Here is a 15,853-nt window from a genome sequence, read left to right on the forward strand (position 1 = left end):
AAAGTTGGTGCCATTATCGGTTACAATCTTGAGCGGGAGACCAAATCTGCATATGATGTGTTCCCAGATGAACTTGCGCACCATCATAGCTGTGGTCGACGCGAGAGCTTTGGCTTCCACCCATTTTGTGAAGTAATCGACGGCCACTATTATGAATTTGACGGCGCCAGGAGCATCTGGGAAGGGTCCCACCATGTCGATTCCCCACTGCTGGAAAGGCCATGCAGTAGATACAGGGATAAGGTCGTTCTTGGGGCGCAGTGTTTTTGGGGAATGTCGCTGACAGGAGTCGCATTTGCGGATCTCCTTCAGGGCATCGACGTGCATCCCTGGCCAATAGTATCCGGCGCTCATGATCTTCGCGACAACCATCCGTGGTCCTGAATGAATGCCGCAGATTCCTTCATGGATCTCCCTGATCAAGTAGTTTGCATCTTGGGGGTCCACACAGCGCAGTAGTGGTCCCAAGAAGGATTTTCGGTACAGAATACTGCCATTCATTTCATATTGCAGGGCCTTGTTTTGAATCTTCCTTGCCTCCGCTTTGTTTTCGGGGAGTATCCCTTCTTGAAAATACTGGATTATGGGGGTCATCCAGGATGGTTGCCCCATCTCAATCACGTTCACTTGACGCAACAGTATTGATGGATTTTTGAGTACTTCTATTCTTACGTCTTTTGCAAGGTGCTGAAAAGAAGTCGAAGCAAGCTTGCTCAAAGCATCAGCTGGCTTGTTTTCTGAACGATTGATGTGGATAACCTTGTGAGATTTGAATTGTTGAAGCAATTCTTTTGCCTGTTCCAGATATAGAGCCATGACTTCACCCTTTGCATCGTATATGCCATTGACTTGGCTGGCTATCAGGAGTGAGTCGACATGTGCACGTAAGCTTTTGGCTCCCATTTTGATGGCGAGGCGTAAGCCTGCCAGAAATGCTTCATACTCCGCCTCGTTGTTGGTGTTTTTAAAGTCCAACTTGATGGCGTAAGTAAATTCATGATTCTCGGGGCTCACCAGGCGCAAACCTGCTCCCGCGCCGTCTTCATTTGATGCCCCATCAGTGTAAAGCATCCAAGTCTCATTAGTCACGTCTTTCTCAGGAGTCTCTATCAGCTCACATTCTTTGATTTTATCGGCCGGCACTTCTGTGATAAAGTCGGCTAGGACCTGACCCTTAATGGCTGGACGTGGCCTGTACAAGATGTTATGGCCTCCCAGCTCAATGGCCCATTTTGCCAATCTGCCTGATGTCTCAGGCTTTTGCAATATTGTGCCAATGTGGAAGTTGGTAAGCACGGTTATCACGTGGCCTGTAAAATACCTGTGCAGCCTTCGGGAGGCGTGTAGCAGTGCAAGAACCAATTTTTCCATCGTGGAATATCTTGTTTCTGGGTCAGTGAGTACCCTGCTGACGTAGTAAATTGGAGTCTGAACTCCGTTTCTCTCCACCAATAATACTGACCCTACTACCTTATCTGAAGAAGATAAGTACAGTACGAGTGGCTCTTTTTCGAACGGTGCGGTCAGGGTAGGGAGTTCAATCAGACACTCTTTCATTTGCTGAAAAGCCGCCTCCGCCTCGGGGGTCCATTTGAATTCTTGTTTCTTTACGCAGTTGCGCAACGTGCTGATAAAGGGGTACGACTTCGCGGCGTGATTGGAGAGAAAACGATTAAGCGCGGCCAGTCGGCCGGCCAGTCGTTGCATCTCTTTGATGGTTCGCGGTGAGGGCATTCGCTCTATAGCCTGTACTTTCTCTGGATTCACTTTGAAACCGCCGTTTGTGACAATGAAGCCTATAAACTTCCCTTCTTCCATGCCAAAGGAGCACTTGGCTGGATTCAGCTTCATATTTACACTGCGCAATGAATTGAACGTTTTTTCGATGTCTTTCAACATTTGGTCCTCTTCGGGACTTTTAACCACTAGATCATCGATGTAAACTTCGATATGCTTTCCGATGTCTCCTGCGAAGGTCTTGTCCATCAATCGTTGGTATGTTGCGCCCGCATTCTTCAAGCCGAAATGCATCTTTGTGTAGCAAAAAATTCCAAGATCAGTTCTAAAGGTTGTCTTGTCTTCATCTTCGAGTTTCATCTGAACTTGATGATAACCCTTGTAGCAATCCAAAAAGCACTTCCATCTGTATGGCGCGAGAGAGTCTATCTTTTTGTCGATCTCAGGCAAGGAATAGCAATCCTTTGGGCATGCCTTGTTGAGATCGGTATAGTCTACGCACATTCGCCATCCGCCGTTTGACTTTTCAACCATTACCGGGTTCGCAACCCAACTCTGATATCGTACTTCCCGCAAGATCCCAGCTTTGAGCAACTCGCAAACTTGCTCATTCATTGCTTTCGTTTTGTCTGCTCCCAAGCTGCGCCTTCTTTGGACCTTTGGTTCAACAGAGGGGTAAGTGTTTAAGCAATGTTCGGTTATGTTGCGCGGGACACCGGTCATGTCTGTCGGGGTCCAGGCAAATATATCCATATATCGGAACAATAATTGCTTCAACCGCGTTCGGATGTCTGACGAAATGGCGTGGCCAATTGTCACTGTTTGCTCTGGGTATTTGCGGTTTAAGACCCATTTTTCGGGCTCGGTCGTAGAAACCTTCGCCGCTTTCGCTGGGCGCATTTCTTCAGTTGACATCACTTCCTTTTTGGCATAGATGATTGCTACTCCTGTCTTGGTTGGGAACCCTATCGCAGAGTGGGGCGTTGAGGTTACCATGTTCAGCTCACCCTGGGTCTCCCTCCCAATTAACACATCATGTCTTGATTTTACTGGCATCACCATGAAGTTCACATTTGTTGTTCTTGAATGTTTTCCGTCAGAAAGCGTGACGGGAAAACTGATCTGACCGAGTGGGAAGACCATCTCGTTGCAAAATCCGGACAAGGGATAATCGACTGGTTCGAGTCTCGCCTTGTCCTCTTCATCAAATTGGTTGAAACACTGCTCGTAAATGATGTCTGTTGTACTTCCTGGATCAATGAATATGTACTCCGTTTCATAATGGCCGATGATACCGGTAATGACGACGGGTCGTGTGGCACGAGGACCGCCGCGCACTATCGGGAAAATGACCTGTTGCTCTTGCCACGAAGGCTCGTAGGGACGCTTGCCTTTCTCTTTCGCGCTATACCTAGGTCCGTTGACCATGTGAGTCTCTAGACGTCGGACTTTCTTGTGGTTCCCTTCATCGTGGCGCTTGAGCTGACGAGTTTCTTTACGCACGTTCTTCACCAGATGGCTTAGTTTACCGCTTTTAAGCGCTCTCTCGATTTCTTGGCGCAAACTATAACAGTCATCGGTCAAGTGCCCTGAGTCTTTATGAAAGTCGCAGTACAAGTTGGGGTCTTGCCCCTTCTTGTTTGTCATAGGCCTGGGAGCCTTGAAATCGTGATTCTCAGTCATCAATACTTCTTTTGGCGTTTTTGTGAGCGGAGTCCAGTGCTTGTCACGATTGTCATCTTTGACCGCTTTCTTGTAACCGATTCGGTCAATTGTTTCACGCGCGTCTTCCCTGTAGCGCGGCCTGTCGTCGTGGCCTCTTGATCTCCCAGACTTCCAGTCGTTACTCTTGTATTTGTTGCGTTTGTTGTTGTCGCACGTGTTTCCTCTAGAGAATCGATCTTCAGAGTAATAACTCTTGTTACCAGCAAGTGACTCCTCGGTTTGCGCGACGATTTTTGCAGCCTCCATGAGTTTATCCCACTCCTTTGGCATTCCATCTTTACCTGTGATAGTTCTAATGAGACTATCACAGCGGATGGCCTTCTTGAAGTGACAACGCATGAGTTGTTCACTGACGCCGCCTATCTCCAAACATTCCTTATTAAAACGGGTGATGAAGTCCTCCAGACCTTCACCATCTCTTCGCCAAATATCTTCTACTTCGGCTGTGTCGCGCTGGTAGCGACGTTGTTGGCTGAAGTAGCTCAAAAACTGCGTCTTGAAATCTACCCACGATTTAATCTTCCCAGGCGGAAGGCTATCAAGTGACACCACATGGGCATGTTCCAACCTCCCATGCAGCCTACACTTGTGAATGTTCTGACGTGATCATCTGGATCAGTCAACCCGTTGAATTTCCCGACAGTCGGGGGTAGCTTCTCTCGTGAAAGCGGCGCGAGTGCAATTTTCGGGATGAACTTGGAGTGTTCCGCAGCTTCCGCTGGTCGGTATGCCAGGCGGAAATCTCTTTCAGCCTCTTCTGTGTACCCGATGTGCTGTCTCGGCTTGAAGTACTCGTGGTTTTTTGGCAATCGGTTAAAGACTGACGAACCCTCGTCATCTACCCAAGTCGGATCGCTCGGGTCTGTCTCTTCCCATTCGTTGTTCATGTTGCGCGGCGTGAGCCGGCTGTGAACAGGGCCTCGTTGAAGGGTTGACGGATAGTCGTAATAACTATCCGTTTCCCCTCTTGTATCGCGTGTGTCGTGTACGCTCAAACGTCTGGTAGGGGGAGGCCTGTTTATTCTGCCTTGGAGATTTGGCGGTGGAGGCATCTGGCGCGCTCCTTGACTTGGGGGAGTCACTAAGGACGGTTCTGCCGTCAAAACTGCTTGTTGCGCAATCAGCGACTGGTACGCTGCATTGATGGTGGCGATGTTCTTGGCATACCACGAGGCTGGGGTTTCGCCTTCTGGTAAGCCTAATAATGCCGAAACATTCTGAGCTGGCGCTGTGTTCGAAGGTCCTTCTCCGTTGTTCCCTAGGGTGACCACTTGAGTGATGCGGGTGATGCTCCCGCGCGGGCCCCCAGTATTGGTTCCGTCGACCTCACCAATTTCTTCGATTTGTTGGGCTTGGAAGTTTTGGATTCCTTCACCCAACGCCGCGTTAGAGTTGGCTCCGAAGCCGAACTCTGGGATGGTTCCTTGACCAGCCATGGTCGAAGGAAGAAAAGATGTCAAAGGCTCAAATAAAAGAAGATGAAGGTGGTTATAGAAAAAAAAAACCGGTGGGCGCCAATGAAGAAACACTGAACTGATTAAGGTACTAATCGGTTTGGTTTATGTCCCTATCATAATGGTTAATCTTCTAGTGAGTATTTGAGCTCCGACTTGATGTATGATCCTGCAAAACAGAACACCGTTACTCGTTAAGAGGGGAATGTGGGGGTTTCCCTCTTAACCGGGCTCCGGCGTGAGAATAAGCGACTGCTTTGAGAGGATAATTAAGTGTTAAGGGTGAGAGAAGAGAATGTTTAACCTGTGGAATGAGGTCTCTATTTATAGCCGGAGAGGTGCAAGAGGATATGGGCTGATGGGCCTTGGACCGGAAATGGACAGCATAACGGATATGCTCTTTGTCTCTCTAGTGTCGACCGTTTAGTGGCTTCTAGAAACTCTTTGGTGCTGGCGCACCTTGATTGGAGCCACGTGTCGTTGTTGCCGGCCCTGCTGCTTTTCTGCCATCAGCAGACAAGTGGAGATCGTGGGACAGATGTCTCCGTCCCCTGATTGGTGCCACGTAGGCGTCCTTATGTACTTCTTGTCAGGCGATCGTGGCGCACGATTGACCAGAGCCTGCTGGACGCTCATTGGCTCTTTTCACTGCCACTTGTACCTTGTGTACCACCTGAGGTAGCCTTGCGCTCCCCTCCTGTGTGGTTCTTGTTGGGCATCTAACTAACCCGCGCGGGGTTAGTATGTCTATGTGTTCCATTATTTTATGCTAAGTGCTGATATCTGAGCTTCTTGTGGGCTACGCCTCGCGCGGCACAAATCGGGAAGTGGTGTAGGTCGCGCGAGGCTCTCAGTAAGAAGTTTATTAAAATAAGGAGTATGGTCTCACGCGCAACCTCAACTGAGGTTTGCGCGGCTTTTTGGGACCATACCCCTTCATATACTCATAATAGGCTTGTAGTCTAGAAGGATCAAAGCAGAGACCACCCTAGGGAGGGGCAAAGTAGACGACCGCCCAGGTCCCACCAGGGGAACTCAACGATTCAGCGAAGTAGCGAACCGATCAAACAAGGAGGCTGTGAACAAAGAAGGCCACAAATTTGGCATCTGGGATTGAAACCTGTAGTTTTAAAGGATGGATTGAATTTTTAAACCTGATCAAACAAACAGGGCAGAGGGTTGCAATCAAGTATGAGTTATTGAATTTTGCTTCAATACTATTATTTTGTTTATTGTTATCACAATTATCGTCATATGCACAGATGAGTTATTGAGTTTATATTTTAGGGGCCCATTTTTTCTACTCGTCCAGGCCCCTCGAATTCTCAAGGATTCTCAGGGATACGTCGTAGGCCGTATCAAAGTGTGATAGAAAGTTGACGTCCTTCCCCGTGAGGTGTGAACTTAAAATGTGTGGTACCGTTCTTGGGGATTTTCAAGGTTATACTCCCATGATGGACAAAGGTGTAAAAGTAAGACCAAGGGGTGTAGGGGTCGTCCCCTCCCCGTCTCGGCTCGTCCCCCACGTCGCACACCGCCCCCTTGGGGCTCGTCGCGTCTCAAACGGCGGAAGGAGGACGCTGGCGACGAGTTCTTTGATTGGCTGATGGTGGGTCACCACATAGAGAGATAGAGAGTTCTTTTTTTTAATTATTTAATTAAACCAAAATCAAAAAAATAATAATAAAAAAAGGGGAGAGAGGACTATCCTCCACACCCTTGGGTAGTCCCCAAGGAGATGGTCCTCCACCCATGGTGATGTGACGCCTACGTGGCGGGTAGTCCCCAAAGACGAACAGTGTTGTTTTCTATTAATGGTTAAGAGACAAACAGACCTTCAATAATATAGTTATCTCACAAAACGATATTAATTATACAGGAAAAGAGAAAAAGCATGATGATTATGTATCTGAGTTGTTCAAGAAAGAAGTATGTTGATTGAACTTTCTCTTACTATACAAGCAAACCCAAATTACAAAACCTACAGAAAACCTAAAATGTACTGCAATCTAAACAGTTCGCTACGATTACGACAGTTTAAAAGCAGTTATTCCAGTCCAGAAAATTTCATTCATCTTCCTCTATCTCAACAATCTGCGCCCGTCTTTCCGCAGCCTTTTTCCTGACAAAGAACCCCCACCGCATCGCCGCCTTTATCTTCAGCCAACCAACTACCGCCTTCCCGGAGCGGCTGCGGTCCTCATCAAAGTCGAAATTTAGAGCCGGTGACGGCATATATGACGGAAAAGAAAACCCATCTTCCGCCATGTTACCACCTTGACCACCATGACCGCCACCCATGCTGAAGAGTCGAAGAAGATGCTGCATATCGTCGTTCTCGAGCATCTCGTGACTTCTCATGCGAATTTCCTCCTCCGACATGAATTCACCAGTCCCTTTGTCCCGGCTGTTCTGGGACCAGTCGTCAAACATGTTCATATTGGGCTGCTGCTGAACAGATGCATTGTTCATATTCACCGGATGAAATGATGATGATGACGATTGTGGAGGACCGAGGGCTAGCTCGGATCTATCATTGTACCCGTTGTTTTGTATTTGCTGAGAGTTCACCATATGACGACCATTTGTAGCAAAATTTATGTCGTACTGGGTATTGGTGTTCACAAGTTGTGGCGCGGTTTGGTACACATTATCCATATTGTCATTATACCCTAAAAACCCAAATGATGGAAAGGGATTGTCACACTCCAATTGTAAACAAACGATGAGCATAATAAATTATCGAGTAAAATGCCATTTTCGTCCCGGAGGTTTGGCCAGTTTTGCGACTTTCATCTAAAGGTTTGTTTTTCGGCATCTGGATCCTAAAGGTTTGAAATCTTGCAATTTTCATCCGGCTCGCTAACTCCATCCATTTTACTCTGTTAAGACATGGTTATTTTCGTCCTTATTGTTAACTTAAGGGAATTTTCGTCCTTTTTAATACTTGTACATTACGCTAAATGCTTGTACATAAAGTGAAAAGAACTGAGCTGCCCTTTAAGTTTACAGAAAAGACAAAAATACCCATGCCTTAACGGAGAAAATGGATGGAGTTCACGAGCCGGATGAAAATGGCAAGATTTCAAACCTTTTGGATCTATATGAGGAAAAACAAACCTTTTGACGAAAGTCGCAAATATTGCCAAACCTCTGGGACGAAAATGGCATTTTACTCTAAATTATTAAAAAGAAGTGTGTAAAAAGAATGTAGGTTTTACCTCCTAATAGCAGATTCGAATCAACGGATAGAGAGTCAGATGGACCCACGACAGGATGACGAGGTGGCAATTGCTGATTATTTGAAGATCTTGGATACTCTATCGATCCCATTGAATAATCATTCCGTGACGCACCTGACCGTTTAGGTTGCTTGAAGCTCACAAGTGACTTGCCATCATACTCTACAACTTGGTTCCAGTTATCATATGCTTTCTTAACCAGTGCATCCACATATACCTGCATTAACAAAAAAATCAAGCTATCACCCAAATACACATACTCAAGAAGAGTGACATATATACATATATATACACACACACGCACACACATATATATACACATATATATAGGGGATGGATATAATGAGACCCACCCTGAGTTGGAAGAACTTTGAGGACGCCTTGAAAAAAAGGTTCTTTTTTATTTTTTTGGCCAAAAGATTTTTAAATTATGCAAGTTTTTTAAAAAATCATATACGGAAATTTACTACAACATACCCCGCAAAAAAGGGTGACGGCATCTGTTTTTGAAAAAAAAATTACGGCAGGGCGATCAAAAACCCTACATAAATGAACGCTAGCCTTTTTTTCTTTTTCTTTTTGAAAAACTTGCATGATTTTAAAAATATTTGGTGAAATTTACATTTTTTTCAAGGAGTTCTCAAGTTCTTTCAACTCGGGGTGATTTTCATTCGTTCTCACGGTTCTCGCAATATTTAGCGTTATATATATATATATATATATATATATATATATATATATATATATATATATATATATATATATATATATGCACATGCACGCACACAAACACACACATATATGCATAATAATGTGATATAGTGAAGGTAGCAAGAACCTTTTGGGCATCAGAAAGAGAATCAGCTGGTTGATATTGGTCACCGGCAATAAGACCACTGAGCTCATATATGTTGTTGAAAATAACACCGACATTTTTGTTATCCTCCGGATAGTACACGTAAAACTTCCCACTCAACACACACGTTTTTGCATGCTCTAGCAACGCCTCCCACATTTTATTTGACATGCCACTTCCAAGAATCTAAAATAGAATTAAAAAAGTGAGAACTAATTACATTCTTAAACAATACAACAATAAAGCATAGTAAATTCTTACATTACGTAGCTTTTGGGAATCCCGCACAACAAGACGAAGGAAATCTTTAACTTTAAAAATCCCTTCTTTGTTCAGCCTCTTGTGGAATGATCCATCCTTGCCGATTTTCTCTAGTCTCCACACCTCATCGTTTAAAGTAGGCGGGTAGTGTTTCTTGTACACTGTCAACGAGAAGCACAATTCATAGTTTAAAGATAGGGTAAAATGCCATTTTTGTCCCTGGGGTTTGGCCAATTTTGCGACTTTTGTCCAAAGGTTTGTTTTTTTTTTTTGCATCTGGATCCAAAAGGTTTGAAATTTTGCCATTTTCATCTGGCTCGTTAATTCCATTCATTTTTCTTTGTTAAGTCAGGGGTATTTTCGTCTTTTTTGTTAACTTAAGGTCTTTTTCACTTTATTAGAATACTTGTACATTATTCTAAATACTTGTACATAAAGTGATAAAGACCGAATTGCCCTTTAAGTTAACAGAAAAGATGAAAAACCTCTTACCTAACGGAGTAAAATGAATGAAGTTAACGAGCCGGATGAAAATGGCAAGATTTTAAACTTTTTGAATCCAGATGCGGAAAAACAAACCTTTGACTAAAGTCGCAAAACTGGCCAAACCTCAGGGACGAAAATGGCATTTTAACTGAATGATACTTGAAATGATTAACAACAATCCAACATACATTCTCCTCTATGATCTCTAACGGCAAATGCTTCAGTCTTCGCTTCACGTACACGTACCCCTTCACAAAATCCTGAAGCTACCTTTAACCCAAGCCTAAACTTTCTGCTCCTAATCCAACTCGAATTGTCTGTAAAAGTCAACTCCCCTAACGTCCCAACACCTTCTTTGAGTGTGACCTGCACATCTCCGGTCAACAACGGCCTCTTTCCTTCACGTTCTTTAACAACATGACTTTCGAAATCTTCTTGTGTCCAGCCTTCATCATCTTCATTGTTGAAATCACCTTCGAGGACGACGACATCTAGTTTTATCGATGATTCGGGTCCTGATGTAACAACACGGCCAGTGTTGGCGTCAAGTAAGACGACATGTATAGCGGCACCGTGTTCGCCTTCGACTTTTCCTCCGGTGTAGAGGGGTAAAGACATTCGGGACCGGAAGTGAAGCTGCAGATTTCTTCCGTCAGGTCCTTCAATACGCTTAGGTGAAGACCTGAAATTTATCCCACAAGTTAGTTGGAATAGCACTGTATTACAAAGAGATCACTATGACTATTGATACCTTACGAATGCAATGTTAAAAAATATATATAACACACCTTCCATTAGTTAACTGAGCAGTGCCTAGCTTTGCTAAAGCTCGCTCCACTTCCTCACTAACCTGTTCACAGATAACAGTTTTTAAATGTAAAGACAATAGCTTTATAGAGTGAAGACGAATATTTTAAGTAGAAATGAGAAAGGTGGCATATCTTACAACTCTTCGAAGAATAGGTTCCAAGGATGAGGTAAGCTTTTGGAGACTGTCCACCTTCAAAGCTTCCACAATTACACTGCATAAATAATTATGTATCAAAAGCAGAAATCTTCCAAATTTTCGACGAATAGGTTCCAAGGATGAGCAAAGCTTTAGGTTTTAACCATTTGGTTGGTGATGATGAGCAACGAATCTAGCTTATTTTTTGTGAACTGTCATTAGTTTTGAACTTTTGGCATTAATTTAATGATTCTAATTCATCATCATCATACTCGGTAAATCCCACCAATAGCAAAGCTAAGGTAGGGTCTGAGGAGGGTAAGATGTAGACAACCTTACCTCTACCCCGTAGGAATAGAGAAGTTGCTTCCAGTGAGACCCCCGGCTCGATAGCAGTTTTGCCTCAAGCCTTGGACATAAGGCACATAACACTCAACAAACAATCGGGACAAAGGCCTATTAGTGCATGTACCCTTTTGTCTTTCGGCTGTCAACGCCACCACATGATGCATGATTAACCGTCCGCCGCTTTTAACATTATTTTCACAAAATTAGTAAAACAACGTTAAAATTAGTGCAATTTCACTTTTGCCCCCCGAGGGGCCCACACATATATACATTATATGTGCACACCGCAAGCGGGCCGTTAAATTTTCTAATTGTGGAATCATATTAAATTTTATGTGCCTCGTACATTTTTTTTTTATTTTACCATTATTCTTGGAAATGCCTCAAATCAAATTTGTACTATGTAGAGTTAATGAATACATAGGCCATGCAAGTATTACTGAAATGTTATGCTAAGGCCACCCATATTTCAAAACAGGACCTGACTTTCAACTTGGTTTCATTTACTCCAAATCTAGTAAAAACATAGTCGTCAAAAGCGCAAAAGGCGCGCGCCTATAGCGCCTGGTGGTAGCTTAGGCGCAAAAATGGGTTTTTTTGGTTAAAACGGCGCAAAAGGCGAACCATGTTGTCTTTAGGAGCAGTGATACCATTAAAAACGAAAGAAAACAAAAGGTAACAGCACAATGACCATTAAAAGAATCCGAGTTTCGCGGGCCCAGGTTTTGGGAGCTGCATTCGTGTCCGCGGGACGTGCGGGCACGCACGAGTTCAACCAAATTCCAGTTCAGAAACTCATTTTTTGCACCCCACTCCCCATGCGCTCGGGTAGGACTTGTGGTAAAACATGTCATAAAGCAACAATGGAGTAGTAAAGGCTTTACCTTATAAACAACTACTCACTTTGTTCCCACACCAATGTGGGACAAAGTATTAACCACCTTTTGAGACTTTCATTCACACACCCAAAACTTCCAACATATAAGTCCTAAACTTTTGCTACTAACTATTAGCTACATGATCTTAAATGGCATATATAATAGTTTTTTTTATTTTATATGTGGAATCTTATTTATTTTCAAAGCGTAACATATTCTTTTCTCTATGTGCGCTTTTTTTTTAAAGCCCACGATTTTTTTGCGCCTTGCGCCTAGGCTCCGGGCGAGGCCGATGCGCCTCGCCTGCGCCCTGCGTCTTTGACAACATAGAGTAAAAACAAGCTCATACCTTGCTAAACTTTGATTCAATGTTAAAACAAAATGTGCTTTCACAAATAGTATTCATCTTGATGAGACGATGAGTACACCTTCCACAGATTGACTCCCAACTTTAAAATCTTTACTTCCAATAAAAAGTTGTGGAGCATTTTAGCACTTTCAAGTTCAAGTTTTTGGTCGGATTTAGCATAAATCATGGTTTAAAAAAACGGCCGAGGCGTCCGTATTGAGGCGCGCCTCGAGCCGGAACGGAGGAAAAACGTATATGAGGCGGCGCCTCAGGGTCAGATATTATACGTACGCCTCAGTGGGGTGAGGCGCACGATCCGTGTCGAGGCGGAACTATTATGTCGAGGCGTACGTTTATGTTTTTAGGCGGCAAACTTATTGGCGGCAAGAATAAAGTAGATGGAGACGATTATGAAAGAATTGGGATGAAATACAGAGGTAGATGGAGACGTACCTGGCTTGTAGTGATGTGTGACCAAGAAAAATTAGGGTTTCAGGATGGAGAAGATGACGGAGGCGTAACTCTTTTTAGGGTTACTAAAAAATGACAGCCCCTTTATTCATTCTATTTACAAGCACTTACATTAAGACCCTTAAACATTAATTTTTATCATATTTAACCCAAACTATTCTCACAAGTTTATTTACATTAGGAAAGTTATTTACTTTATGAAGATGATGTTTGTTATGCTATTTGAGTTTAATTAGAAACTATTTGTGTTTTCTTATGTTAACTATTTCATGAAATTTGAATCTTTTTTATGTTTTTAACTACTGAATCTAATGAAATTTGATGAGAAAAGTCTTTTTTTGATGTTAAATATTTATTATTTTATGATATATATAATTTTAATATTTATTTATTAATACCGCCTCAGCCTTACGCCTCGTTCCGCCTCAATACTTACGCCTCGTGAGGCGAAGGGAAAACGCCTCGATACTCGTTTCCATTTTTTAAAACCTTGGCATAAATGAAACCAAATTAACACATGGATGGCCTGAAATGATGTTTTGATACTTAGGATGCCTTAGTGTAACCTTCTGAATACTTCGGTGATGCCTATGAGAGCGTTATCAGTTATCACTACTATGTAGTAAGTTATAAGCAACCACTTTCATTCAATAATCACATTTAATAAATCCTCATAGATTTGAACTATAAGTGGTGAATTAGTGTCTGAGCTCGTGTTTGGCAGACAGAAGTGACAGAGCTTATAAACTAATCAATATAGAAGCAATAACCTAATATTTCATTTTCATTCTATTCAGCATTCAGATCAAAGCTGCATGGAAGAAACTATATGCTGAAACCAAATGCAAAAACAAAACGACATGGACAAACATAACTGAACCTAAAATAGTGAACAGTGATAGCATCTGCATCTGTTCCTCAGTCCTACATTCCTCTAGGCACAGGCTAAGATCCCCCCCCCAAAAAAAAAAAATCATAACATACACCCAAACATAGTTGTCAATAGCAGCTATAGCGACCGCTATAGCGCACTATGTAGCGAGGCGAACAAGTGTCACTATTTGGGTCATAGCGACCAATAGCGTGAATAGCGACAGTTCGTTTTTTTTATATTTTTTATGTAAATAGCAATTAGATATAGCTATAAAATAGCTGGATTTATAGGTTTTTGTTAAATATACATGTAAAATCGCATATATATACCAGGGTATTCTGATGTAATATACATATAAAAATTATCAAAATTCTTTTTTCTAGTGTATCGCTATTTATAAAATAGCGGTCGCTATTTGTCGCTATTCGCTATCAACAACTATGCACCCAAAATTGCACCTATATAGCCTGACATCCATCTTAAAAATGTTCTTCCTTGTATTTTTAGCAGTCAGCAACAACAAAATAACTAATGTAAGTATGCAACCCTGTCACCATAATGCCTATATTGTTCTCCTAGTAAAATCCCCCTTATCATCCAAAATTGACTCAAGATATGAAATCTTGTCCTTACTGCTTAGCATTACAAAATTCTTCAAACTCATATCAGCTATACCTACATCGATATTTCCTACACTTAAGACGTAATACATCACAACCTGAACAACCAATCCTACTAGCACAACAAAAAAAGCATACCATCAACGCATACAAAATCAAATTACTACAGTCAACACACTGCCTATTACATTACAAATATTCAGAAAACAACAAACAATTTAGCTGCACAAAACTCCAATTGCAAATCAGATCTCAATCACACCACACACCAACAAACAATATGTAAATCAAACTTCATTAATTACCTAGCTAAAGCCGGCCGCTTTCGCTCCGGCTGTTGCTGCTCATCTTCACCTTCCAAACCCCGTTTCCCCCTTTCCCTAATCGAAGTCATCCTCTCCATATTCCTCGTATGCATCTTCGCCCAATTTTTCAACCTCAAAACACAATCTACACAGCTCAAAACAATAATATTAAGAAAACGAAACCCTAGAAACCGTTAGATCCAAAAAAAACCCTAATTTGAAGGTAAAACTCCACATGATAATCAACAAAGGATGATTATATATAGTTGTAGCTAAATTATGTACAGTACCTGTGAGATTTCTCTATGGATACGTAGTTTCTCTCTCTAGTTTCTCTCACTAAAAACATACACAGTGACTACGGTCTGAAAAAGTCGCCTATGAAGACTACGAGTGTCGTGATGATTTTACTCTTTCGGATGGAATATTAGCCGTTGGATCTGATTAGTGAGCCGTACAATGCCACGTCAGACAGACAACTTTCGTCTTGGCTAGCTGCCAAAGTTTGGGTCAAGTGCCATTAGGGTTGCAAACGAACCGAACGAACACGAACAAGACATTGTTTGTGTTCGTTTGTTAAGAAATATTTGTGTTCGCGAACCGTTCACGAACACTTATCGAACGAGCTTTTATGTTCGTGTTCGTTTGTTAAGGAAATGAACTTGTTTGTGTTCGTTTGTGTTTGTTTGTTAATTTTAGGCAACGAACGCTGACGAACACAAATGAGCACAAACTAATGTTTAGGAACACAAATGGAAACAAACGAACACAAACAATTGTTCATGAACAAAATATATAATACACCGACACTTATTAGATATTTAATTGGTTGGAATTTTGAACTATTTAAATAAATATAAAAACTAGAAACACTAATGAAGTATCGAACACGTTACCGAACGTTCACGAACATAAACGAACGAACACGACCTCTGTTCATGTTTGTTCATTTAACTAAACGAACGAAATGTCTTGTTCGTGTTCGTTTGTTTAATAAATGAACGAACACAAACGAACTTCCCGCCGAACGGTTCACGAACTGTTCGTCGGACGTTTGGTTCGTTTGCAGCCCTAAGTGCCATCAATAATTAGTTTACATGCGTGTTTTGAAACTGGACCGCACCGGCCACTCAGAGTGTGACCCGGTTGTTTTGGTGGTTCGATTTCATACGGTATTAATACGTTTTCTTTAGAAGCGGTTGGTTTGGGTCGGCGGGCGGGCGGGCGGACGGACTGGTAACAATTGTTAGGTATGGAGGCTTTTAACCGGCCCTAGGGAAAAAGGGCAAGCGGACTGGTAA

General features: G+C 42.6%; 1 protein-coding gene across 1 annotated transcript; it reads right to left on the reverse strand.

Annotated features, from left to right (window-relative positions):
• Positions 1-6,765: 6,765 nt before the first annotated feature.
• Positions 6,766-14,956, reverse strand: LOC110878379 (calmodulin-binding protein 60 B). The gene is made up of 9 exons (XM_022126674.2): positions 14,843-14,956; positions 14,553-14,697; positions 10,708-10,783; positions 10,550-10,611; positions 9,950-10,443; positions 9,276-9,436; positions 8,997-9,200; positions 8,138-8,375; positions 6,766-7,588 (listed from the first exon to the last, which is right to left on the reverse strand). The coding sequence occupies exons 2-9, from the start codon at positions 14,663-14,665 to the stop codon at positions 6,984-6,986; spliced, it is 1,953 nt and encodes a 650-aa protein (XP_021982366.1). The 5' UTR covers positions 14,666-14,697; positions 14,843-14,956; the 3' UTR covers positions 6,766-6,983.
• Between the last annotated feature and the right edge of the window lie 897 nt (positions 14,957-15,853).

Source organism: Helianthus annuus, chromosome 6, assembly GCF_002127325.2.
Source record: "Helianthus annuus cultivar XRQ/B chromosome 6, HanXRQr2.0-SUNRISE, whole genome shotgun sequence".
Classification (NCBI taxonomy): domain Eukaryota; kingdom Viridiplantae; phylum Streptophyta; class Magnoliopsida; order Asterales; family Asteraceae; genus Helianthus; species Helianthus annuus.